The sequence below is a fragment of the Pteronotus mesoamericanus genome, unplaced genomic scaffold, assembly GCF_021234165.1.
Source record: "Pteronotus mesoamericanus isolate MK-2021 breed Mesoamerican mustached bat unplaced genomic scaffold, CSHL_Meso_final contig_220, whole genome shotgun sequence".
Lineage (NCBI taxonomy): Eukaryota > Metazoa > Chordata > Mammalia > Chiroptera > Mormoopidae > Pteronotus > Pteronotus mesoamericanus.
Window position 1 is genome coordinate 10,004,323 of NW_026555091.1, and position 22,643 is coordinate 10,026,965.

A 22,643-nucleotide genomic window follows, 5' to 3' on the forward strand; every position below is an offset into this window, starting at 1 on the left:
CGTTTTCTCGTGCCGGGGGGGGGGGGGGTTTGGGAGCCCACGCGGTTCACGTGAGAGTAATTTAAATAGAAGGCGCGTCCTCCTGTATATTTGCATAGAGGCGGGGCCTTGGCACCGAGAAACCTGGACGCCCAATCCCTTGGGACCTCCGATGGAGCCTTTATTTGCATGGGGCGGGCCTGCCTCCGGGCGTGAAGCCTCGGGCCACTTCCCCGTCCAGCGGCTTCCGCACACCTTCTTCCGCCTCCCTTCCGGCCCCTCCGCCTTCCTTCCTGGAGCACCGCCCGAGGCTTAGGCTCGATGCTTCCCAGACGGCGGCGGGGGCGGGTGGAGGACCCGGGGAGCAGCTCCTCCGCCGTGCGCTTCCCCGGCGTCGCCATCTACTTGGTGGAGCCGCGAATGGGCCGCAGCCGCCGGGCCTTCCTCACTCGCCTGGCGCGGTCCAAGGGCTTCCGCGTGCTGGACGCCTACAGGTGCGTTGTCGGGCGGCAGCTCGCGGCCGGGCGCAGCTGCGTGCCCGAGGCCGGGGCCGCCCGCCTCGCGCCTCGGTGGGACCGCGCCGCCGCGCCCGGCGGACCGGAGGACCCGGCTGCGTGGTGCGGTGGCCCGAACCCCGCGTGTCGACCCCCGGCCGCCGCCACCTCCGGCCTTTCGTTAACAGCTGGGGTGCTGCGCTCTGAAAACTCGCACGCAGCCACCCGGGTGGGTGCGGCGCCCGAGGCCCCTGCATCCCAAGTTAGCCCAGGGTCGTCATGGCCTCGTCCCCCGTCTCTCCTGTAAGGGGCGCTAGCAGTGAGGGCCAGGGAGCCTGTGGGACCCGGGACAGTGCAGGCAGAGGCCATGTCAGCGGCTCAGCGCTTCTGCCTTGGCGAGTCCATCTTGCCGTCCCTCTCCTGGGGACTGAGAGAGCGACTTGAGCGAGGCTCCAGGAGGACCCACAATTAGCAGAGACAATGCCAAGCGGAAGGCAGTTGGGTTCCCACAGGTTTGAAGTTGGGAATGCAAACCAGGGGTCAGCCCTCCTGCGGCTTTTCCTTCAGCCAGTCGCAGGGTGTGGGAGAGCCGCTCAGCAGAGGCCGGTGAGGCCGGTGGTGTGTGCTGGGCACTGTCCAGCCCTGTCGCTTTGGAGCCCACTTAATCTTTGCAGCCGCCCTGCAAGGGAGATGCGCCACCTCTGCCTCACAGGGGAGGAAGCCAGAGCATGGGGGCGGCTGCTGAGTGAGGTGCCCAGGGGAACGTGGCAAGCTGTGCTTCCAGCCCCAGCCGTCGGGCCGCCGCGCGAGAGGAAGACCCCTGGCCCTGGCCCTGAGGGCGCCCTGTCTCTGGGGAGGGAGACGGGCAGCACAGCCTCCGGCTGGGCTGTGCCAGGCGCTGGAGCCGAGGACCGCAGCTCTGCGGGTGCAGGAGGGCCGCCGCCAGAAGGGGCTGGCGGGTCTCCCCGAGACGGCGACGGCTGAGCAGCGCTCACCGGGCAGGGCGAAGCTTTGCAGGAGCGGCATGCGCCGGGAGGAGGGCAGGCCCGGGCCGGGGCTCTGGGCCTCACCCTCCCTCCTCCTGCCCAGCTCCGCAGTGACTCACGTGGTGATGGAGCAGACGTCCGCCGAGGAGGCCACCTGCTGGCAGGAGAGCCGGGCGACCCCTGTGCCAGGCTGCCCCCGCCCGGCGCTGCTGGACATCGTCTGGTTCACGGAGAGCATGGCAGCAGGGCAGCCGGTCCCCGTGGAGGGCCGGCACCGCCTGGAGGTGAGCTGGGCAGAGGAGCAGTGTGGGGCCACCGAGAAAGGCCCGGGGCAGGCGGCAGTCAGCTGGGACAGGTGGCAGGTGGCAGTGACCGACGAGGGGGGCAGCAAGGGCTCCGCCCCGACGGCCGGCCGGGCCGGCCCCCCCGGCTGCTGTCGCAGTCGCTGCAGACGTGGGGCCCGCGTGTTCTTAGCACCTCTAGGCCTGTCTCGGTCCCCAGGCGGACAACAGCGGCCCCTGGGTGAGGGCCCGAGGGCCCACAGGAGGCCTCCGCCTGCCTGGAGGGGGCCGGGCAGCTGAGCGGGGCCGGGCGTGCGCTCCCGGCTCCGCCTGTGGGCCGGGAGGCCTCAGTGCCCCTGTCTGACGTGGGAGAGCAGCAGGGCACGTGCAGCTCGTGCGCCGGCAGGAAAGGTGCCCCGTGAGGGTGGTGGCGTCACGACCGCCCCTCTGGCCTGAAGGGTCATCGTCAGCTTGCTCTGCAGGGCAGCGCCGCCTTTGGCCTGGGCCTCTGGTGGTGCTGTCCCCTCAGAGTCGGCTCCTACTGTTCTGTGTGCCCGAGAGCCCAGGAGACGCGAGGCTTCGGGGGCAGCCAGGTCCGCACCTCAAAGCGGCCTCTTCATTGCCCGCCCCCAGGAAGCTGTGCCCAGGGAGGGCCCGCCCAGCCCAGTGAGGATGCCACCCTACGCCTGCCAGCGCCCCACGCCCCTCACACACCACAACGCCAGCCTCTCGGTGAGCCACGGGCCAGGCCTGCTCCTGCGAGCACTCCCCACCTGCCCTGACCCCGCCTTGGGCACAGGTGGGCCGGAGCAAGAGGGGCAGGCGAGGCTCCCCGCCGCCCTGCCCTCACGACGGGCGTTTCCCTGCAGGAGGCTCTGGAGGTGCTGGCGGAGGCAGCGGGGTTCGAAGGGAGGGAGGGCCGCCTCCTCGCCTTCCGCAGGGCGGCCGCAGTGCTCAAGGCGTTGCCCTGCCGGGTCTCAGCCCTGCGCCAGCTGCAGGGCCTGCCCCACTTTGGAGAACATTCCCGCAGGGTTGTCCAGGTAGGCGCCCCCGCCCCGAGCGAAGCAGGCTGGTTGACCCGCGTCGGTGTCCAGGAGCCGGGGCCTGGTGGCCGCAGGTGGCTCTGTGGGTCAGCCCAGCTGAGGAGGGGCCGCAGGCTCCCAGGCGGGGGCAAGCCACCCTGCCCCAGACCCCGCACCTAAATCAGAGCCACACCACCTGCCCGAGGGTGGCCGAGAGGACCCTGGCTGCAGGCGGGGAGCTGGCACGGCCGGCCTCTGCCCGGCTGCCCGGCTCGTGGCGGACGGGCCGAGTATGGGCGCCCGTGTTGTGTGGGGAGGGCCTGGGGAAAGCTGGGCTTTTTGTGCACATCACTGGGACAGGACATTGTGACAAAAGACTTTCGAACTCAGTTATGTGTTTAAAGGAAGTTGCGTTGAATTCCTCACCTGTTCTGAAAAGGAATTGTTTACATATACTGGGACTTCTCTGAGAGACTCCGTGGGGCACAGTCTCCGTCTGCAAGTCCCTCGGAGCGCCCTGCCGAGGGCAGGGTGCCGGTCCTGGGCCCCCTCCCTGCTCCGCTCTGTGGTCAGGCTGGGCTTGGCTTTGTCTCGGCCACAGGAGCTGCTGGAGCATGGAGCGTGTGAGGAGGTGGAGAAAGTCCGGCTCTCAGAGCGGTACCGGAGCATGAAGGTACGCACAGGGCGGACCCCAGCGGGGCTCACAGCCCCTCGCTGCTGCCTGGAAGGAACCGCTGGGGTCAGGCGGTCTCTGAGGAAGTGGCAGCTGACATCTGATGTGTATGAGGCAGCCTAGCAGACCACAAGGAAAACTTGCGTTGGGCGCAGGAATGTTCTGGGTTTCTCAGCACTGCCCGCCCTCGTTGGGCTGATGATGGGCCGTCTGCAGTGAGTCTGCCACCGCCTCCGCCAGCCTAAGCAGAGCACCTGACGAAACGTGCCCGGCCCCTGCCCTCTTGACCTCGTGCTCTGGTTTCCCTGGGTCGTGCCCCCTGCGTCCACGGCGCACCTTTCCTTGGCCCTGCACCTCGGTCCGATGCAGGGTTGCCGGTGCCCCAGCGCCCTGTCCTGCCGCTCTGACGCCCCACTTCTGGGGCTGGGGGTCGTCAGACGGGCGGCCCGTGGAGCAGTGGGGCTTCCCTGGCGGCTCTGCCAGACGCTGGGGACGGGGTTAGTTCAAGGAGGGGAGGAGCCATGTGGGAAGAATGGAGGGGCTCAGGCAGGCGGAGAATGGGGTGTAGGGGCGACCCAGGAGCTGGAGAGTGGGGCAGCGCGGACAGCGGGCAGAGCCGTCTGCCGCCTCCTCGTGGGCACCCCCGGGCCTGCAGGGAACCGCGTTAACAATTAGTTATTTCTGTAAAGAATGTGACTGGGTTATTCTTGGCATTTTTCTGGGAGGATTCGGTTGGTGCCAGTGACCCAGCTCGTGCTGGTGGCTAAGGGGGTGGAGGAGGGGGGGGGCTGCGGGGAGCTTGGCTCGGGCACCCCCTCTGCTGCCCGCTGCCTCCACCGGTCCTGCGTGGCCCCCAAATGTGCTCCTGCCGCACGTTACCGCCTCTGCTGCTGCGTGGGCCCAACCTCGCGTTTCAGTTCCGGAGACTCCGGGAAGGGGCTGGCCTGACGGAAGAGACGGGCCGGGGCCGGGGCCGGGGAGACCCGTGGGGGACGGGCAGCCGCCCCGTGAGAGGTCGGCGGCAGGAGGGCCAGCCCCGGCCTGGGTGTTTGCGGACGGCGACGGGGCAGGCACGCGTGCCATGGGGGCCGCGCAGGCCTGCGTGCCCTGCAGCCCGTCGAGGTTGCGTTTGTGAAGGAAAGGGAATGCGGTAACGAGCGCCTGCTGGCGGTGACAGTGACGCCGCGCGTGTGCTTGGGGAGCCCTCGTCCGGGGGCCAGGGCCGGGGCCGGGGCCTGACCAGGCTGTGCCCACCCTCCCAGCAGCTCTTCACCCAGGTCTTTGGGGTCGGAGTAAGGACTGCTGACCGCTGGTACCAGGAAGGGCTGCGGACACTGGACGACGTCCGGGAGCAGGTGCAGAGACTGACCGAGCAGCAGAAAGCAGGTGACCCTCCGAGGGGGCCGCACCCCGGGCCTCCCTGAAGCCCTCGTGCCCACGCGCTGCCCACACCTCGCGCTGAGGCTGCCTGGGGGCCCGGAGCAGAGTGCCGGTGGAAGGCTGGCGTCTTCCGAGGGCTCCGCCGGGGTCCTCACCAGCCGCAGTCAGGGTCCGCTGCAGCCCTGTCTCCGTGGACGGTGGTGGTCGCAGTCGCTCATGTGACATTCAGGGCTTCCTGGCTAGACTCGGACTGGACCAGGCCTGGCCTCTTCCTCCTGAGCAGCCTGGGCCCTGGGCGACATTCCCGGTGACGGGCGCGAGGGCGCGAGTGCCTCCGGGGCCAGCAGGTCACAGGCCTTGAGCAGAGTTCACGTGAGGGGTCGCGGAGCCCTGCTGGGTGAGCCCCGAGGCCCAGCCCCCACCACCTCTTCGAGCAGCTTCTCGGGCTGGAGGAGGGGCAGCCTTCTGCAGGGCCCGGGAGACTCGCCTGGTTGGTTGACAGGAAGTGAGACCTGCAGAGCTCTGTCCAGTGGAGCGTCACGGGGTGACGCCGGCTGGTCCCATGACAAGGCACAGCGGAAATGGCCAGCAGTGCTCCCTGCGGCTGCCATGTGCTATGACCCCGCCCTGGGCCCCTCCTGCCGTGGGTGGAGGGGGCAGCGATTCCTGTCGGGAGGTCACGCGCTTGGGCCGAAGGGGTGCTTGTTCCCGAGCGGTGGAGCCGCTGTCAGCTCCCGGCCCCACGTTGCCACTGGGGAGACGGGGCACTAGAAGGGTTTGCACCTCTGTGTCAACGTCAGCACCCAGTAGTCTAAGGGCTTATGGGGGGCGGGGGGAGCCAGCTGGAGGGCCCAGGGGACCTCTGTTTCTGCTTTGAGCTGCACATGAATCTACAGTTGTCTCTGAATGAGAGATTGATGTTTAAAAGGGAGGAGGGGAGAGTGGAGAGCAAGAAGGGGCGGGCAGGCGGTCAGGAGGTCCGTGCTGCCTGCAGGACTCCAGCACCACCGGGACCTGGGCACGCCGGTCCAGCGGCCCGAGGCGGAGGCCCTGCAGCAGGCGGTGGAGGCGGCCGTGGGGCTGGCCCTTCCTGGGGCCACCGTCACACTGGCTGGTGGCTTCCGGAGGTAAGGGGCCTGCAGTGCGCTCTGGCTCGGCTCTGGGGTGGGCCGCTGGGGTGGGCCGTCCCACACGGGGGTCTGGGCCGGCCTGAAGGTCAGACCCGCCCCTCAGGGGGAAGTTGCAGGGCCACGACGTGGACTTGCTCATCACCCACCCCCAGGAGGGCCAGGAGGCGGGGCTGCTGCCCAGAGTGATGCGCTGCCTGAAGGAGCAGGTGAGGGCTTCCCGCTGCCCCTCCGGACGGTGCCGCCAGGCCCGCTTTCCCAGGGCTCGGACAGCGCCGGTCACCGCCCCCGCCCCTGTCCGCCAGGGCCTTGTCCTGTACCACCAGCACCAGCGCCCCCACAGCGGAGACCCTGCCCGCTGGACCCGACGGAGTCACACCATGGACACCTACGAGCGGAGCTTCTGCATTTTCCGCCTGCCCAGACCCCCAGGGGCTGCCGGGAAGGCTGTGCGCGTGGACCTGGTGGTCGTGCCCATCAGCCAGTTCCCCTTTGCTCTGCTCGGCTGGACCGGCTCCAAGGTGGGCAGCGAGCTGCTGGGGCTGCCCCGGGGCCAGGCTGCAGCCCTGCTGACGTCTCGCTTCCCCCCAGCACTTTGAGCGGGAGCTTCGCCAGTTCAGCCGGAAGGAGAGGGGGCTGTGGCTGAACAGCCATGGGCTGTTTGACCCCGAGCAGGTGTGTGGCCAGGGCAGGCGGTGGGGGTGCCTGGAACCCGGACTGGCCCTGAGGTGCACCCACCCTGGGCAGGCTCTCCCCGCCTTTCTCAGGGGAGCCTCCCTGGTGGGCGGTCCCGGACGCCAAGGCCTACCCTCCCATTACAGAAGACGTTTTTCTGTGTGGACGCAGAGGAAGACATCTTCAGGCACCTGGGCCTTGCATACCTTCCCCCGGAGCAGAGAAACGCGTGACCCCTGTTGGCCGTGTGTCAGCCAGCCAGACCCACAGATGCCCTTGGCCGCCGACCATCCGCGGGCCAAAGGAGCTGCCGCAGCCCTCGCCCCCCCGGGCGCAGCCCCCCGTGCACCCCCACTCCCTCATGCACACCCACCACAACACACTGAAGCGAGGACACGGAGCAAACCAGGCCGCTTCTGGAAACGCTGCTCTGCAGGGCTGGGGTGCCGGCCCCGCCCGCTGCTCGTGAGCTGGGGCGCCATGGCCGTGGGGCCCAGGCCACAGGCTCCTCCCCTGGGTGGTGGGGACACGCAGGGGCCTTCCCCGTGGGGGCGCAGATGGTGAGTGCTTTGCAGAGCTGGGGGGTGGAGACTGAGTTCACGCCCCGGGTGTGCAGGGTGGGTGCCGCAGGGTGAGCTGGGCACGTGGGCGGGGGAGGGGCGGAGGACTTCGGGTGCAGACCCCCTACCTCCTGCCTGGCTCAGCCACCCCCAGCCAGGCTTCCTGGCTCTACCTTCGCTCCTGTAAGGTCTGTTCAAAGCAGGCCCAGGTCCCTTGGCGGCGGCCTTGCTCACAGCCCTCCAGCGGTCCCCCTGGCTTGAGTGAACCTGAGCCCGCCAGGGCCGGCCGGGGCAGGGGCTGCTCTGAGTCTGCAGAGCGGCTGGGGGTGCGGCCCGTGGGGTGCATCGCGGGTGCCTTTCCGCTCAGATCGCCTGCAGTTTCAGTGATGGCTTACAGCTCTCCGAATGTAAGGGTTGCATCTTTGTTAAATTTATTCCTAATTATTTTATTCTTTTGATGTTATTTAAGGGGGATTTTGTTAATTTTATCTTCTGATTGCTCACTGATAGTGTGTAGGCATAAAGCTGGTTTTTGTATAGTAGAACCTCGCTGTACTTTTTATTAAACTGAACCATCTCTTGGTGGGTCCCCTGTGGTTTTCTGTGTATAAGGCTGTGCCCGGATGGGCAGCAGTGTGGGGGGGCGGCATGTCAGAGCTTCCTGCGCTCAGGCCCAAGTCCTGAGGTGGTGGCTGACCCCTTGCTGGCCTCCTGGCCGGGGGAGGGGCGGTCACAGGGGCAGTGGGATGGGAGGGCGCAGCTGCCGGCCACTGGCTCCCGAAGGGCTCATCCTGTGGGTGGAGCTGGGGCTCGGGCCTGCCGCACAGGGGACCCAGGGAGGGGTCAGCCTCCTGAGGAAGCACCCCTAGTATGTAGCCCTCGCTCTCAGGCGAGCAGAGCCACAGGGGGAACCACACAGGCACACGCACATGCAGGCGTGCAGTGCTCACACGCATCCCTTGGCTCCAGGTGCTTCCTTGCTGACATGCAGGCTTGTCCCAGCTGTGCTGGGTGCCTGGGCGGATGCCAGAGGGACCTCCTGCCTGTGCCAGTGTGGCAGGCGCCCTGGGCGGGGGGGACAGGGCTGGAGCCCCCCTGCCCCCGCCAGCACCCACCTCGGGCTCGGCGGGGCCAGGACCTCCGCCCCTCGTGCCCAGCCTTGCCTGGCCACCCCCAGCCGGGGCTCTGGACTGGGGACTGGTGGCTATGAGGCTATTTTAAGCCTGGTTCGCAGCACCCCTTCCCCCAAAGTTCTGCTACTGGCCACCTGCCGCCGCCTGTCGGGCCTGGAATGCCACTGGCAGTTGGCCAGGGTGGGGGCAGGGGGGCAGACTGTTATAAAACGGGTGGCACGGGGCAGGCAGCTGCCCTCGTCCGGAGCCCGCCACGGCCCCCTGCCGCAGCCATGTCCACCCACCGCCTCGTGATGGTCCGGCACGGCGAGAGCACCTGGAACCAGGAGAACCGCTTCTGCGGCTGGTTCGATGCCGAGCTGAGTGAGAAGGGGGCCCAGGAGGCCCAGAGGGGGGCCCAGGCCATCAAGGAGGCCAAGATGGAGTTCGACATCTGCTACACGTCAGTGCTGAAGAGGGCCATCCGCACCCTCTGGACCATCCTGGACGGCACGGACCAGATGTGGCTGCCCGTGGTGCGCACCTGGCGGCTCAACGAGCGGCACTACGGGGGCCTGACGGGCCTCAACAAGGCGGAGACGGCCGCCAAGCACGGCGAGGAGCAGGTGAAGATCTGGAGGCGCTCCTTCGACATCCCGCCGCCCCCCATGGACGAGAAGCACCCCTACTACAGTGTCATCAGCAAGGTGGGCTGCTGGGGGCCAGAGGGAAGGCTGGGGGCAGGGGCCTCGGGGAGCTGCCTGGGGTGTGACCTGAGGCCGGGCGCCCACAGGAGCGTCGGTACGCGGGCCTGAAGCCCGGGGAGCTGCCCACCTGCGAGAGCCTCAAGGACACCATCGCCCGGGCCCTGCCCTTCTGGAATGAGCAGATCGCGCCCCAGATCAAGGCTGGCAAGAGAGTGCTCATTGCAGCCCACGGCAACAGCCTGCGGGGCATCGTCAAGCACCTGGAAGGTGAGGCCCCCCGCCCCCAGGACTGGGGGTGGAGGTGGGTGGGGCACCGGGAGCCACGGGCCTGTCCAGCCCCTCCTTCCAGCAAGTGCCCACGGCCTGGCGCAGGCGGCAGCGCCTAGGGTGGATTTTCACACAGTTGAACTGGGAGGGCTGGACAAGCCGTCTGAGACGGAGCTTTGCAGAACTGGGGTTCCACCTCTGCACACGTGCTGGGACACTCTGCAGCTTCCTCCGGGAGCCTGGGGTGGAACGCCTGCCCCTCCGACCCTGGGCCCCAGCTCTGCACAGGGCCTACAGCGCCGCTGGGAGGGGCCCTTGCCCAAGCTCACCCACCCCGAAAGCGGGGCGCCTGGCTCCCAGTCCTACTGTGCTGTGTCCCCGGGTGTCCCATCACTTGCTGGGCCTCAACCACCCTGTGCCAACTCCTGGTACCAGTTGGCTGCTGGACACAGGGCCCAGGGCAGAGCCCTGCCGCCAGCCCAGCCCCACCACCTCCAGGCGGAGGAGGACCACTCAGGACGCGGGGCACGGGGCGGCCTGGAGAGCCGGGTCCAGGGCTGGGCTCCTGCAGGGGCTCCCCATGAAGCACCCGGAGGCAGGACCTGGGCCCTCAGGGTTTTCAGGTGCCAGGGGAGCCCGTCCGCCCAAGCGGCCTTCATGCTTGTTGGGGTCGGGGAGAGCAAAGGCAGGGGTAGCTTCCCAGATGCAGGCAGGCAGGCGCCCAAGGCCCTGCCCGCCCACCCCGGGTGCCAAGTCCACGTGGGCACCTCCCAGCAGGCGCTGAGCCCAGCGGGCGGGTAGACCGCGTCCCGCACCCTCTTCCTGGGGTTCCTGCAGCCCACACGCCTCTCGGCACACGGGAAACATGACCGGGGCCTCCCAGTGCCCAGGGAACTCACCTCCTTGCTTGGTGGGGGGTGGGGTTGGGGGAAAATACCAAAGGGTAAGCTATTCCAGGCCGGCAGGAGGCCGGTGGGTCGTTTCCTCAGAAACCACGGTGCTTTCCACCCTGGCCTGGGGCCCTGCTGCTGTCCTCCACTCACCCGTTGAAGAGCACCCCCCGCCCCTCTGCCCAGGGCGCCCCAGCTCAGCACTCTGGAGACCGAGCCCAACACCCTTGGTCAGGCCAGAGTGCACGTTGGGCACAGACCCACGGCGCCGCCCCAGGTCACAGCAGCCCTGGGCTCGGCGCGGCTATTTCTGTAGCCCGCCGCCTCAGCTCTGCCCTGACCTTCTCCAGGCACATTCTCGGCCTGGCTGCTGGGTGGGGGGCTGTGCCTGGCCAAGCAGCCGCGGCTCGTAAAGGTCACGGAGCCTGCTAAATGCAAGAGCAGCTGCTGCCTGGTGGAGGCCTGGGAGGGGCTCAGGCCCTGTGGTCCCTCCGGTCCAGGGCTGTCCGACCAGGCCATCATGGAGCTGAACCTGCCCACGGGGATCCCCATTGTGTACGAGCTGGACCAGGCACTGAAGCCCACCAAGCCCATGCGGTTCCTGGGCGACGAGGAGACTGTGCGCAAGGCCATGGAGGCTGTGGCCGCCCAGGGCAAGGCCAAGTGACACGTGGGCTCTGGCAATAAAGGCACCTACTCCCTCGGAGTCCAGTGTGGCCTGCATGCCCGGCGCTCAGAGGCCCAGAGCCTGGCCGTCGGGTGACTCCTAACACATCCCTCTGGTGACCCCCAAAGCTGAAGACCCACTTGGTAACGTTGCTCTAGAATCAGGTGCCAGGGGTTGCCTGGGTTGGGTCCGTGACCCAGCTGTCCCCACAGCAACCAAGCACAGCCCGGGGCTGTCCCTACAGGGGAGGTGGCACCCTGAGCTCTGCCTCCACACACAGCCAAGACCACAGCTGGCCCCAAAGCCAGGGGCACCGGGCTCACGGGGGTCTCCAAGGCTGGTGTCGGGGGGCAGCCATCATCTTCATGGAAGAGAAACCAGGGACGTGAGGCCTGCCTTAGCTTGGCCTGACCAAGGGTCACAGTGGATGGGCCACCTGCCACCAGGCAGGGAGGGGCGCTGGGCTTGACCCCCTCTTGGGCCTCCATCCCAGGCTGCTTCTACCCAGCAGTTCCCCCTGATGTCCACTGGGTGCCAGGCACTGCTGTGCTGTCGCCTGCGGCACAGGCCCCCGAGGGAGCAAGGCGGGCCCCTGGCCCCTCCCAGAGAACCAGGCGCAGGAGGCTCATCTCACACACACCTGAATCTTTATGCCTCTCCCAGGTGACTGCAGACTCGCATTCGCGCAGGCACGCGCACCCTGCCCCGGGAGGGGCGTCTCCCACGGGGTCTGCCAGGGCATGCCAGGGCGGGCTAGGGCGGGCCAGAGCCAGGGCCTGCGCGGGGCAATTCCGGCCCCAAGCGCGGCGGTAGGCTGGGACCCAGGGAAGACAGCGGGTGAGGGCTCCCACACACCCAGCGGGGGTCTCGGGCGACCACGTCCCGCCGCCCACAGCACATAGCCCACGCAGGGTGACAGAGAAGCCGGAGCACCGAGCAGGACCTAGAAAGACCAGCTCCTGCAGCCCAAGCGGCCGTGACCAGCCTCTGCTCATGAACTGCCGAGCCCACGGTCCCCAGGTCCCAGTGGCAGCTGCGAGGAACAGGAAAAAGGCAGACGCCCTTGCCTGCGGGGGCTGCTGGAAGCGTGTGGGGACCCCGGTGACTGCTGCCCGAGGCCCATTCCTGGAAGAGTGCTGGGTGCAGCTGCCACACCGCCTCCTCCAGCCACGAGGCCCCGGGGGTGGAGGGGAACGCAGGCCTTCACTCAATGAGTTCCACGTAGTTGGCAGGAAACATGCCAAAGTGGCCATCCGGCCCGTAACCGCGCCACCAGCCTTCATCGATCACCTCGATGCCCGTGATGAGGTTCTCGGGGTCAAAGGAGATCTCGGTCTCATCAGCTGCAAGGAGGGTGAGCCCAGACGCTGCATTGGGGGCCCAGGCACCAGCCCAGCCTGTCCCCCAGCACACCTTCCCGCAGGGCCTGGCTCTGGGCTCGTGTTCCAGCAAAGGCCAGAGGCAGCACGTCCCTCAGCGCATCGGCCTGCTCCCTGAGGCCACCGCCTAGAGCCGCCTCTGTGGCCACACCTTCAGGGTCTACCCTAGGCTGGCAACTGGGAGTCACACTGTGGACAGCATGCAGCTGCCTGGGGCCGCGGAGAGGCCCGGCTGCGTGGAGCGCCCACCCTGCTCCTCCCGTCTCCTGACACCCCCTGGGGCTGTCTGTCCCCACTCCCGGAGTCCAAGGACCGGCTGCCATCTTGGGCCCTGCGGCTGGGGGCACATTACCTGCCTGGTAGTCATACAGGGCCCGGGCACAGAGCCCCTTCCCGCTCAGCCCCGGGTAGTGGTCCACGTGCACGGGGCCAGCATCTTGCTGCTGCGCCTGCCACGACAGGAAAGAAGTCAGGGTTCCCTTGGCCCTGCCCACGACCAGGGCGCACGCCAGGCTCGTGAGGAGGGCCCAGCATGTGTGAGTGGGGGAGCCCATGGCGCCCCCACCCAGCCCCTCCCACACGGCGGTGCTCGCCACACGTTTTAGCGCACAGCAGCCCCAGACGCCCTGAGAGCCTCAGCCAGGGAGCCCCACGGGTGCAGCCCCAGAGGCTGCCTCAGGGCACAGGCCGCTGCAGCCCTGCGTCCGCTGCAGGGAACCCACCGGTGGGGGCTCCTCGTAGAGGGCCTCCTGCTCCGGGGGCTCCTCGTAGAGGGTCTCCTGCTCCGGGGGCTCCTCGTACACGGCTTCCTCTTCTTCCTGTGCTGGTACGGCAGGGGCGCTGGGTGCCGGCTCCTCACAGAGACCTGCACAGGAGCACGCGGTTGGCCCTGGCCCTGGGGAGCGGGGAGGACACCCCCTCTCCCCACCCCGGCCCCCATGGGGCAGCCGAGAGCCTTGCCTGCCCGGGGCCTCACGGCGGCCTGGGTGGACTCCCTGCCGAGGGGGCTCTCAGGCTGGGCGAGCTGCTTCTGCAGGAAGGGGCTCCTCAGTTTGCCTGCAAACCGACAGTGAACAGGACGTCACACAGCGGGAGGCTAAGGCGTAAGACCATGCAGCCCCTGCCCGGAGGGCGGGCTTGTCCCAGGATGGTGGCCGGTGGCCGTACACAGGGAGTGATGGGGATACTGCACACGCCATCGTGCGCCAGGCAGCCCCTGGGGTGGGGGTGTGTGCAGCGTCGGGGAGCTGGCCTGCAGGACTAGTCCTGTGTCCTTTTGGTGCTCGAGGTGACTGATGCAGGCCCCTGGGACCCAGCTGACGGCCCACAGTGTGAGTTGGACCAGGGGTTTGCGAGGCTGGGGCTGGACGGTCTCTGGCCCCTCGTGCCCGGTCTCTGCGGGCAGGGGCAAGGACGGGACATCAGGGTCTCCTCCTGAAAGCTGGCCTCGGGAGCACAGGTTCTCCTTGCTTACTTGTCCCTGTCACCTTCTGGCACATCTATCACTCGCCCGCGGCCTAGCCCCGCCTCGTGGCTCCTGGCGGGGCCCAGAGGGAGTCTCACCTGGCTGGGGGCTGGAGACAGCTGTGGTGGACAGGGCTCTCTCCTTCTGCTTGAAAATCTCCCGTGGGTGAGCTGATTGCTGACCAGGCTCCTGGGGGTCACGCAGGGGGTCACGCAGGGGGGAGCGGGAACCCAGGAGCCTGCGGCCTGCCTGTCCCCCAGCGGCAGGGGCTCACAGGCCCCCCTAGACCTGGCTGAAGGCCACGCCAGGAGCTTCTACCCTCCGTGCCCCTCTGCACGGCCACCTGGGATGCACCCACGTGAGCCTCAGGTTCCCACCCACCCCCGCCAGCTGCAGGACCCTAGGCACCCCCTCAGCCCACAGCAGCTCGCCTGGGCGCCTCCACACCACGCAAGACAAGCCCTCTGGGCTGGAGCACCCCAGTCTCACCTGCTCCTCTCTGCCCCTTGAAACCACTTCCGGCTGCTCACACTTCCTGCTGGGAGGGCAGAGGGCAGAGCTGAGCCTCTGCCTGGGACCCTGACTCCCAAGGGCGGCCTCCCCTCCCCTCCGGGCTGTACCTCTGGCCTTGCTCCCGGTAGCGCTGCTCCCGGAGGGCGGCCTCCCGCAGCTCCCGCTCCCGCAGCTCCCGCTCCAGCCGCTGCCGCTCCTGCTCCGCCCGGCGCTTCTCCGCGGCCCTGCGCTCCTCCTCCTCCTCCTGTGGGGAGTGTGCCCAGCCCCCGCTCAGTGCGGCCTCCTCTCTTCACCCCCCAACCCGGGCGCCCATCTGTGCACCGGCATGAGAACACGACCGAGGAAACATGCACACCAGGAAACATGAGGAAAGAGAGCGACCGAGACATGCACGCCACGCCCGGTGCACGCCGCACGCTCCCCAAACGCCCACGGCCATGGTCACGCCGGCAGCACTCACCTCGGCTTTGGCCCAGAAGCTGTCTTTGCCAACCCGTTTGATCTCAGACACGGCATTGGTCTTCTGGTACACAGAGCCCTGCGGGGACAGGGGATGCAGCACAGGGCTGTCGGCAGAAGCACGAGGCCAGGCAGAAACTGCTCGGACAGTGCCTGGCAGATGCAGCATCCCTCAGCCCCAGGCGCTGCTGAGCAGGGACATGCAACCACACAACACAGGTTGCACCAGGCCCTGTGGGTGAAGCCAGGGGAGGCCTGAGGCCGACCTCTGGCCAGGGGCCACGCCTACAAGAGAGGTCTACCAGCTGCACAGCAGACTACCAGGCAGCGCCCGCCACATCCCCGCAGACCCCTGCTTTGTGTCGGGGGACCCGGCTCTCCAGCTGGCACCAGGCATCTGCCCACGCCATGGAGAGGTCTGCCCTGTCTGCCACCTGAAGTTCCTCCACGGTGGCCGCCATCCAGGGCCACGCGGGACACGCTGGTGCCGGGGCCTCGAGGGTGACTGTGCTGTCCTCGCAGGGACCACACACAGCTGGCACCGCAGGCTCCAGAGGTCAGGGCTGGCGCCACTCCTCGTGCCCGCGGCACCTGCCTCACTGGGGCGACTGGTCAGAAGCAGATCGCGGCCTGCACCTCGACCCGGCTCAGGGGCTTGAGCCAGGCTGGGGAGCCAGCCCATGAAGGCGGGCGGGCACAGCCAGTCTGGGCCCTGGGAAGTGCCCCTGGCCTCCGGGCCAGCAGCACTCACCACAGGGGCCTGGGGGCCCGTGTCCTGGAAGCGGCCGCTCTCTCTGTGGAATGTGTAGTTTGCACCCGAGGCCCTGGCCACCTTCTCCATGATGCACTCCGGTTCCACATCCTCCTCGGCCCTCGCGTTGATGGTCACGTGGGCGCCCTGCAGCAAGGGCAGAGCGTCACGGGGCGCTGCAACGCCAGAGGGACAGGCCACACACCTGTCTCCAGAGGCTCAGGAGGCCCCGCGGGGAAGTGGGCAAACGCTCCTGCCTGTGCCAGCTCGTGCCTGGGGCCCTCGCGGCCCATGGCGTGTTCTGTGGCTCTGCGTTTCACCGACAGCTCAGGCACTAGACAGTGTCCTTCTAATCAGTGACAACTAAGCCCGACAGACGCCTGGAATGAGCACGTTTTCTACAGTGAGCTGGTTTGCCGAGCCAGGCCTGTGACTGCATGCGCCGTCCCTCAACACCCAGCCGGCACCCGACATGTGAAGACAACCTTGGAAATCACACGAAGTCCCCTTTATGACTGACATGCAGAAGCAGATAGAAAGGGACGCATCAGAGGGGACCTGCTGGGTGGGGCACAGCAATCTCCCGCCTTCTGCAAACCCCGACGCTGCTGAGCATGGGCAGCGCTTCCAGGAGCAGCCCCCACACGGGGCCCCTCGCGGCCCTTCGTTCTGCCTCCCCCGAGGCCACGCCCAGGCCCTTCTGCACACAAGCTGAGCAAGGGTGGCGCAGCCTCAGCCACACCCGGGGCCCAGACAGAGCACGAGGCGCGGGGCACACTCCCGACTCCACTCGTGCGCCCCAGGCACCGGCCCAGGAGCTGCAGCCGCAGCCTCACCTTCAGGAAGCTGGCCATGGTGCTGACGTGGTTGGCGCACACGCCCTTCCTCGCGTCATTCACGCCCTCGCCCGTCTGCAACACAGCACGCCCAGTGTGACCCGCCGCCCATTCCTCCAAGCCACAGCCCTCCCAGGGATGCAGAGTTTCCCTGGATCCCCAAAAGGAGAAAACAGCCACCGCAAAACCCACGACCAGGTGGCCCCACCGCTAAGTCGGGGAGGTTGTGGGGGTGCCTGAGAATCCCCTCGTCCCCAGTCCTGCCCGGTCCTCGCTGCCAAGCCTCCCAGACTTCTCCCGACCCAACGCTCCCTCAGGATGGCCTCCCTGAAGGGGATAAGGACATGCAGGTCCAGTGGCTATTGGTCCTTCATTCTGCGGGAGCAATTCTGGCCTCGGAGGGTGACCTCAGAGCTGCCAAGACCCCAGGTGCCCTCAGGCCACAGAGAACTAACCCCCTAGCTGGGAGCTGTCCTCAAGCCTCTCAGGCAGAGGAGCGCCTGGTCCTGCTGGATGAGCCCCCGGGGCCCCCAGTGCACGTACCCAGTTGACGAGGACAAACTTGGGCAGGCCGGAGTTGGGGTCCTTCACCCTGCAGAACGCGTACATCACCTTCCCGCTGTTGAGCTCCTCCACCATCTCCTCCAGGCCGCCCTCTGCAGCAGCCACAGGGGCGTCAGCGGCGCCGGGCATGGAGGGCGCCCAAGCCGCCGCCCGCATCAGGAGGGGGCCCCGGGCCAGCCCCAACCGTCAACGGGGCCTGCACTCAGGACAAGCAACTGGTGGCTTTTACTCACTCGTCTAAATGCCACTTTTGTAAAATGAAAATGTCATTTCCGCCACCAGACTTTGAAAAGGGAGGCCTTCCTACAATAATGTTTCCATTACCCAGGCCCCACAAAGGGCCCCCGCCCACCTGTCTGCTCAGACTGTGGGCCACCCAGAGCGCCGTGAGCAGGTGGGAACGTCTGGACTGGCTCGGCTGCGACTCTTGGAGGGAGGGGCTGCCAGGCCGCTCCCCTGACCCCCACACACGAGGTTTGCTGCCCTTGTCAGCCTTGCAGACCTTCCCCAATGGAGGGGAGCGCGGCTGCTGAACTCTGTGCAATGCCGCCACGGTGGCAGCCCTTCTAGGGGCAGGACCAGCAGGGACGGCGCTGGCAGGGGGCTCTCTACCAAGTCACCAGGACCGCGCACGTGCGCTGAGCCGTCGCCGGGTGACCAAGTTGTGCCCGGCTCAGGTCAGGTGGGCGGGCCTGGGGCACAGCGCGTCGGGGTACCCCGGGTGCCGCAGCTCACACCCCGCCACGTCGACCCCGACCAGCTGACCCATGTTCCCTGCAGAGGCCTCCCGTCGCCCTGCATTCCAGCAGCCGCTTCCAGGGCGCCTCTGCCGCTGGCCCACCAGCGAGCGCAGTGCGGGACAGCAGGAAGCGGGGGTCTGCCTGCCCCTCCCCACCGCCAGCCCTGTGAGTTCGGAGCAGCCTGTTCACACCCTGCACCTCAGGCCGAGAACACCGAGGACTCACTTTCACTTAGAGACACCTGACCCCCTCATTCTGCCTGGCCTGTGTCCCGAGAACACCTCATCGCTGACGCTGGCCTGAGCCCCCAGCCTCCTGCTGTGACAGTGGAACTGCCACCGGAGCTGGAGCCCTGGCAGCCGCACTCTGTCCCCCACTTCATGCACCGCGCTCTCCCGGAGCCCATTCAACTCTTCGCCTGGCCATACTCACCCCCAGTGCCGGCCACGCGGATGTCATTGCTGTTGCCTTCGTAGGTGAAAAGAGCCCTGGAGACAAGACAGGTGGGTCATGTAGCCAGTGCAGTGGGCGCCATCGGCCCGCACCCCGGGGAACTCAGCACGGCAGCCGCACTGTGGGCCACCACGGGCCCCTTGTGACCCGCGGGACTGCCAAGGCACGGCCTTCCCGGCTCTGAAGCTGACGTATGCCGGCCTGACGGGCCACAGGGCTTGTGAGGGGCAACCTCAGAGGACAAGACACACATCTCCTTTGAGGAAAGCTGAGCTGTCAAGTTTTACAGCAACATTTTACACTCTCACGTCTGAAACATGCCTACCTACCAGGCATGTGCATTTGGAAAGACAGACACCTGCACACCCCTGTACCTGCAACACCCCAGGGAGAAGCAGGAAGGAGGAACCGCGCCCGGCACCCAGGGCCCACAGGGCGGGCGGAGCAGGTCGCCTGGGCTGGGGCTCCCCCAGCGAGCATGCACTTCCCCAGGTTGTGCGCAGCACCAGAAACCTAGGGGGGCCGCAACGCAGCACGACCTCAGTGCCTCCGGGGTGGACGCCCGGTGTGGCAGGGTCCAGACCAACCAGGGCCTTGCCTCTCCACAGGCGGCCCTGGGCCACACCGCTCTTCCTGTAAGACTGAATATTCTTAACAACCCTGGAAAAGATTTGGGCTTAAAAACTAGTGCCCCAGAGGTGTTTAGGAAATAGGGTGAATTTTATTAGGGGTGGGCATAGCTAGGGAAGGTCCCTTGACATGAGCAAGAGTTACTTTGGAGCATAGGCCTGCTGAGCTGGCCAGCCCGGGCCCCAGGGTAAATAGGCTGACAGGAACCTAATCAGCTTCCGCTCAGCTTCCCAGTGGCCTTGCTGACACCGCTGGGCAGAGCTGCCTGTGCCCTAGAAAGCTAGAAGAAACGAGACCTGACCCTGGCCCAGGGGACTTGGTTGACAGGGAGGACAGGCTGCCAGGAAAGAACAAGCTTCCCAGGAGAAGAGAGACAATGTGGAAGGCGAGAAACAGAAAAAGGAGGCCGGGAGGCAGGACCTTCAGGAGAACCTTCTGGAAGTGGTGGCTTCCGAGGAGGGAAGCCGCCAGCACCGGCTCAGCAAGGGTTCAGCCCAGGAAGTGCTGGCCGCCCTGGTCTAGCCCGTCGCCTCCCCCTGCTGGTCAGAGTCCTGGCCGCCCTCTGCTGCAGGAAAGAAGCCATTCCCCCTGATGCGCAGATGACAGGGACACCAGCGAGGACGAGAGGCTGCTCAGCCCGGCTCTCCAAGGAGGGACCCCGCAGCGTGGCTGGGCAGCTCAGCTGGTTGGAGCGTCATCCCCACACGTCAGTTGTGGGTTTGGTCCCCAGTCGGTTTCTCTGTCTCCCCTCCCTTCCCCGCTCTCTGAAATCAATAAGCATGTCCTTTGGTGTGGATAAAAAAGAATCAATCAATGAATACATAAATAAGTAGAACAACAAAATAATGTTTCTTTCTTTCTCTAAGGAAAAGTAAAGAAAAAGAGAAGGGATCCAGCAGCTCCCGAGAGCCGAGCTCCATTCCAGCCACCCACCCTCTGACCTCTCGCCTCACCCCGGGCCGTTTGGGGGTGTCCCCGGCAGAGGCTCATCGCCACATCCCACCAGTCCCAGCCTCCTTTCAAGCGGACGGAAAAAAATGACGCTCTGGTCCAGGCACGACACCTGTGGGCGCTGAGCACCTTACATGCTGGCCACTCCTTCCAAACACACATGCAAAGAGCTGCTGCCGGCTGGTGACGGGGACGCAGCCTCAAGCCAGCCCTGCCCGCAGGACACACACACCGACACGGTGCGCTGGGGGGAGGGGCTGCAGGAGCTGGACCCAGGCTGCGACCCGGGGAGATGGGCCCGGGAGAGCCCAGAGGAGGACCCGAGGCGCGAGCTGGTGTGGCCGCTCCCCCTGCCCGGCTCCAGGGCCCCATCCGGGGTCGCCCACGCTGCACCCACCACGCCGGAGACCACCTCTTCTTGCTCTGATACCACCTGTCCTGTCACCCTCAGTCCGCCCTTTGCCTGAGCACCTATCACACACCACGGTCCGGCACTGGGGACCGAGGCAGGGCCCACCCCCGCTCCTTCTGGAAAAGAGAGAAAGGTGACGCAAAACCAACAGGGTGTCTGCATGGGCCTGGAGGAGGCGGGAGAGTGTGACTGCAGCCCACGAGCGAGACCGTGCGGAAGGCCCCTGCGAGGCGCCGAGACTCCGCTGTGGGGGGCCCTGGGACGGGGAGCAGGGGCGCCCCAGGCAGAGCAAGCGTCTGAGGAGGAAGCAGCCTGCAAGTTTGAGGAAGAGAGAAAGGGCTCCGGTGAGGTGAACGCGGGCAGGGCGACCACAGGAGCGGAGGCGAGAGTGGGCTGTCACGGCCTGTCAGCCAGGCGAGGAGTCTGGCCTGTAATTACAGAGCAATGAGAAGTCGCTGCAAACAAGTAGGAAAGTGACATTAGTGAGTGGGGGCCTGCCACACAGTATCTGTTGACACTGAGGCAGAGGTCAGGGGTTCATGCTGCCGAGTGGCACAGCCCTCAGTGCCACTGGGGCCTGGCGAGGGCGGCCGCTGCAATGGGCGCAGACTGGGTGGGAGGAAGAGGCGGCTCGTCACCCTCGTGAGGGCAGAGAGGCGATGCAGTGGTAGCAGGCGGCTCTGGTCAGGAGCCCGGGGAAAGGCTGAAACATGCGAGGCCTGAACTACATTGTCCCCCGACCAGGGACAGTCCCCGAGCAGACTGCAGACAGAGAGGCCTGGAAGGAAGGCCCATTAGGATTCCCAGGAATCTTCTAGGTTAAGGCAAAAAGGGCTACCCCAGAGCACACGCAAAGGAGCAAAACCCTAACCGGGAAGACTGCAGAGGGGCACCGATTCCTCCCGGCTCCAGTCTGGGGGCCTCGCGTGGGCGTGGAAATGGGGCCCTGTGTGCAGAGGTGCTGTCACAGGGTTTGGAATAGCAGCTGAGGGGCCACCTGGGAGGAGCAGAGGGGAGGGGTGGGGGCACCATCCAGATGCTCCCAGAGGAATAACAGTGCCTGCCACGCGGTGAACTTCCTGAGAGCGAAAGAGGAAACTCGGCTGGTTACCAGGCACCTCTCCCTGATTAGAAGAGATGCGTTCGGAACACTGCCTGGCTGTCCTGCAGAGCCAGCCCCAGGGCGCGCGGGCGCCCGCAGCAGGACCGGAGCGCGCAGACCGGTGCTGCTGTTGGGAAGCTCTTCCCCACAAGGCCCGAGCTGAGGGCAGGGGAAGGCCCCCACTGCCTTGGTGTCACGACAGTACACGGGATGAAAGCCACTCGCTGGGCACCGGGGAACGCAGAGCTGAGGAAGCAGCAGCGTCTGACAAGTGGAGACCGGTCCCAGCAGCACAGCCACACCCGCGGGCCCTGCTCCCCGAAGCCGGTCGCCTCAGTCCGCCCTCCTGCGCGCTTCTTAAAACCGGGAGTGCTCGAAACTAGTCAGCGAAAACGACTGAAGCGCACCGGGCAGGGACAGAGCATTTCCTCGCACAGCCACCGGCGCCTGCGGCACAGAAAGCCGACCCTGCCCGCGGACGAGGACTCCAGGACCGTGAAGCCCCATCATCCTCCGGAGGAGCCCTAACCGCGGCCGCTTAGCAGAGGGCGCGCCCGGCGGCAGACGGAAGACGGTAGCCCGCGCCGTGAGGCACTCATCCCCGAGGCTCCCGCCCAGGAAGGGGGTCCTGGACACACACGGACAACCTCTCGGTCTGACGCCTCCCGGCAGGGCCCCCGCGGCCACCCGGCCCACAGGCGGCTCTCAGAGGAGCGTCCCGGGACACGGCTTCTGCAACACGTCGGGCGTGGCTTCCGCTTTCTCGGGGAGGCTGCGAGATCCCGGGCAGGAAAGCAGAACCTGGCGAAGCCCCCGAGCGCAGCCGGGCACGGAGTCCACCACGCAGGCCCGCCCACCGAGGGATGGCGCGGGCTTGGGGGCTCACGAGCGGCGGGGCAAGCGGTGACAGGGTGGGGGCGGCACCTCCCCAGGCGCGGTGCAGGTGTGGGGCACACAGGTGAGTCCCGGCCCGCCCGTGGCCGCGCCCCCAGGCTCCCCTGCCCGGCCCGGCCGGGTCGCAGCCCGCCTCGCCGCCCACCAGTCGGTCGGGGACTTCTCGGTGACCACGCTCAGGTACGCCTCCTGCAGCGCCGGTCCGTTCCGGCTCAGGTTCACAGCCATCGCCCGGCCTGGTCCCCGCTCCGCCGCCGACTCTGCCGCTGCTTCCGGGCCAGCCCCGCCCCCGCCGGCCGGAAGCGGAAGGGAGTGGGCGGGGCCGAAACGCCCGGGTCTCTGGTGGGCGGGGCGCAGCGGGAGTCGGAGACTCTCTTCCGGGACGCGGTAAAGGAACAGGCTGGGCCGCAGTCGTCGGCCGCTGCTGCTCGGGGCGCGTGCGCGTCCTCTTCTGACTCGGGTCGCTGTTACCACTCCTGCTGCGTAATCTGGGGTCCCGACAGTCTCCGCGCGCGGAGTCCCCGGGCCTCTGCGTGGACCCTCAGCAGAGCTCGTCCCGGCCGCTCCCAGCCCCTTGCCGGCCCTGGGCACCCCCGCCTGTTGCCCGGGAATTCAGTCTCAGGCTGAGGAGCCAGCCATTCAGACCGAAGCGACCCGTGAGGAAGGACAGCTAT

The 22,643-nt window shown here is 67.2% G+C and overlaps 3 protein-coding genes across 5 annotated transcripts; 2 read left to right on the top strand and 1 right to left on the bottom strand.

Moving 5' to 3' along the window:
- Positions 1 to 300: 300 nt before the first annotated feature.
- On the top strand, positions 301 to 6,920 carry POLM (DNA polymerase mu). Of its 2 annotated transcripts, XM_054571415.1 has the most exons (11): positions 301 to 473; positions 1,563 to 1,743; positions 2,374 to 2,472; positions 2,610 to 2,780; positions 3,364 to 3,435; positions 4,701 to 4,821; positions 5,810 to 5,942; positions 6,049 to 6,151; positions 6,248 to 6,463; positions 6,534 to 6,617; positions 6,764 to 6,920. In XM_054571415.1, the coding sequence occupies exons 1-11, from the start codon at positions 301 to 303 to the stop codon at positions 6,848 to 6,850; spliced, it is 1,440 nt and encodes a 479-aa protein (XP_054427390.1). In that variant the 3' UTR covers positions 6,851 to 6,920. The 2 variants fall into 2 exon arrangements, with proteins under 2 accessions (XP_054427390.1, XP_054427391.1); XM_054571416.1 differs by lacking the exon at positions 6,049 to 6,151 and having other exon boundaries at positions 5,818 to 5,942.
- A 1,646-nt stretch (positions 6,921 to 8,566) lies between these two features.
- On the top strand, positions 8,567 to 10,859 carry PGAM2 (phosphoglycerate mutase 2). Its single transcript, XM_054571419.1, has 3 exons — positions 8,567 to 8,996; positions 9,083 to 9,263; positions 10,654 to 10,859. The coding sequence occupies exons 1-3, from the start codon at positions 8,583 to 8,585 to the stop codon at positions 10,818 to 10,820; spliced, it is 762 nt and encodes a 253-aa protein (XP_054427394.1). The 5' UTR covers positions 8,567 to 8,582; the 3' UTR covers positions 10,821 to 10,859.
- A 747-nt stretch (positions 10,860 to 11,606) lies between these two features.
- DBNL (drebrin like) lies at positions 11,607 to 22,246 on the bottom strand. Of its 2 annotated transcripts, none has more exons than XM_054571418.1 (13): positions 22,115 to 22,246; positions 17,960 to 18,015; positions 16,767 to 16,879; positions 16,224 to 16,298; positions 15,388 to 15,534; positions 14,638 to 14,715; positions 14,285 to 14,421; positions 14,154 to 14,199; positions 13,763 to 13,853; positions 13,160 to 13,255; positions 12,922 to 13,064; positions 12,552 to 12,648; positions 11,607 to 12,163 (listed from the first exon to the last, which is right to left on the bottom strand). In XM_054571418.1, the coding sequence occupies exons 1-13, from the start codon at positions 22,195 to 22,197 to the stop codon at positions 12,024 to 12,026; spliced, it is 1,302 nt and encodes a 433-aa protein (XP_054427393.1). In that variant the 5' UTR covers positions 22,198 to 22,246; the 3' UTR covers positions 11,607 to 12,023. The 2 variants fall into 2 exon arrangements, with proteins under 2 accessions (XP_054427393.1, XP_054427392.1); XM_054571417.1 differs by having other exon boundaries at positions 14,154 to 14,202.
- Positions 22,247 to 22,643: the final 397 nt, after the last annotated feature.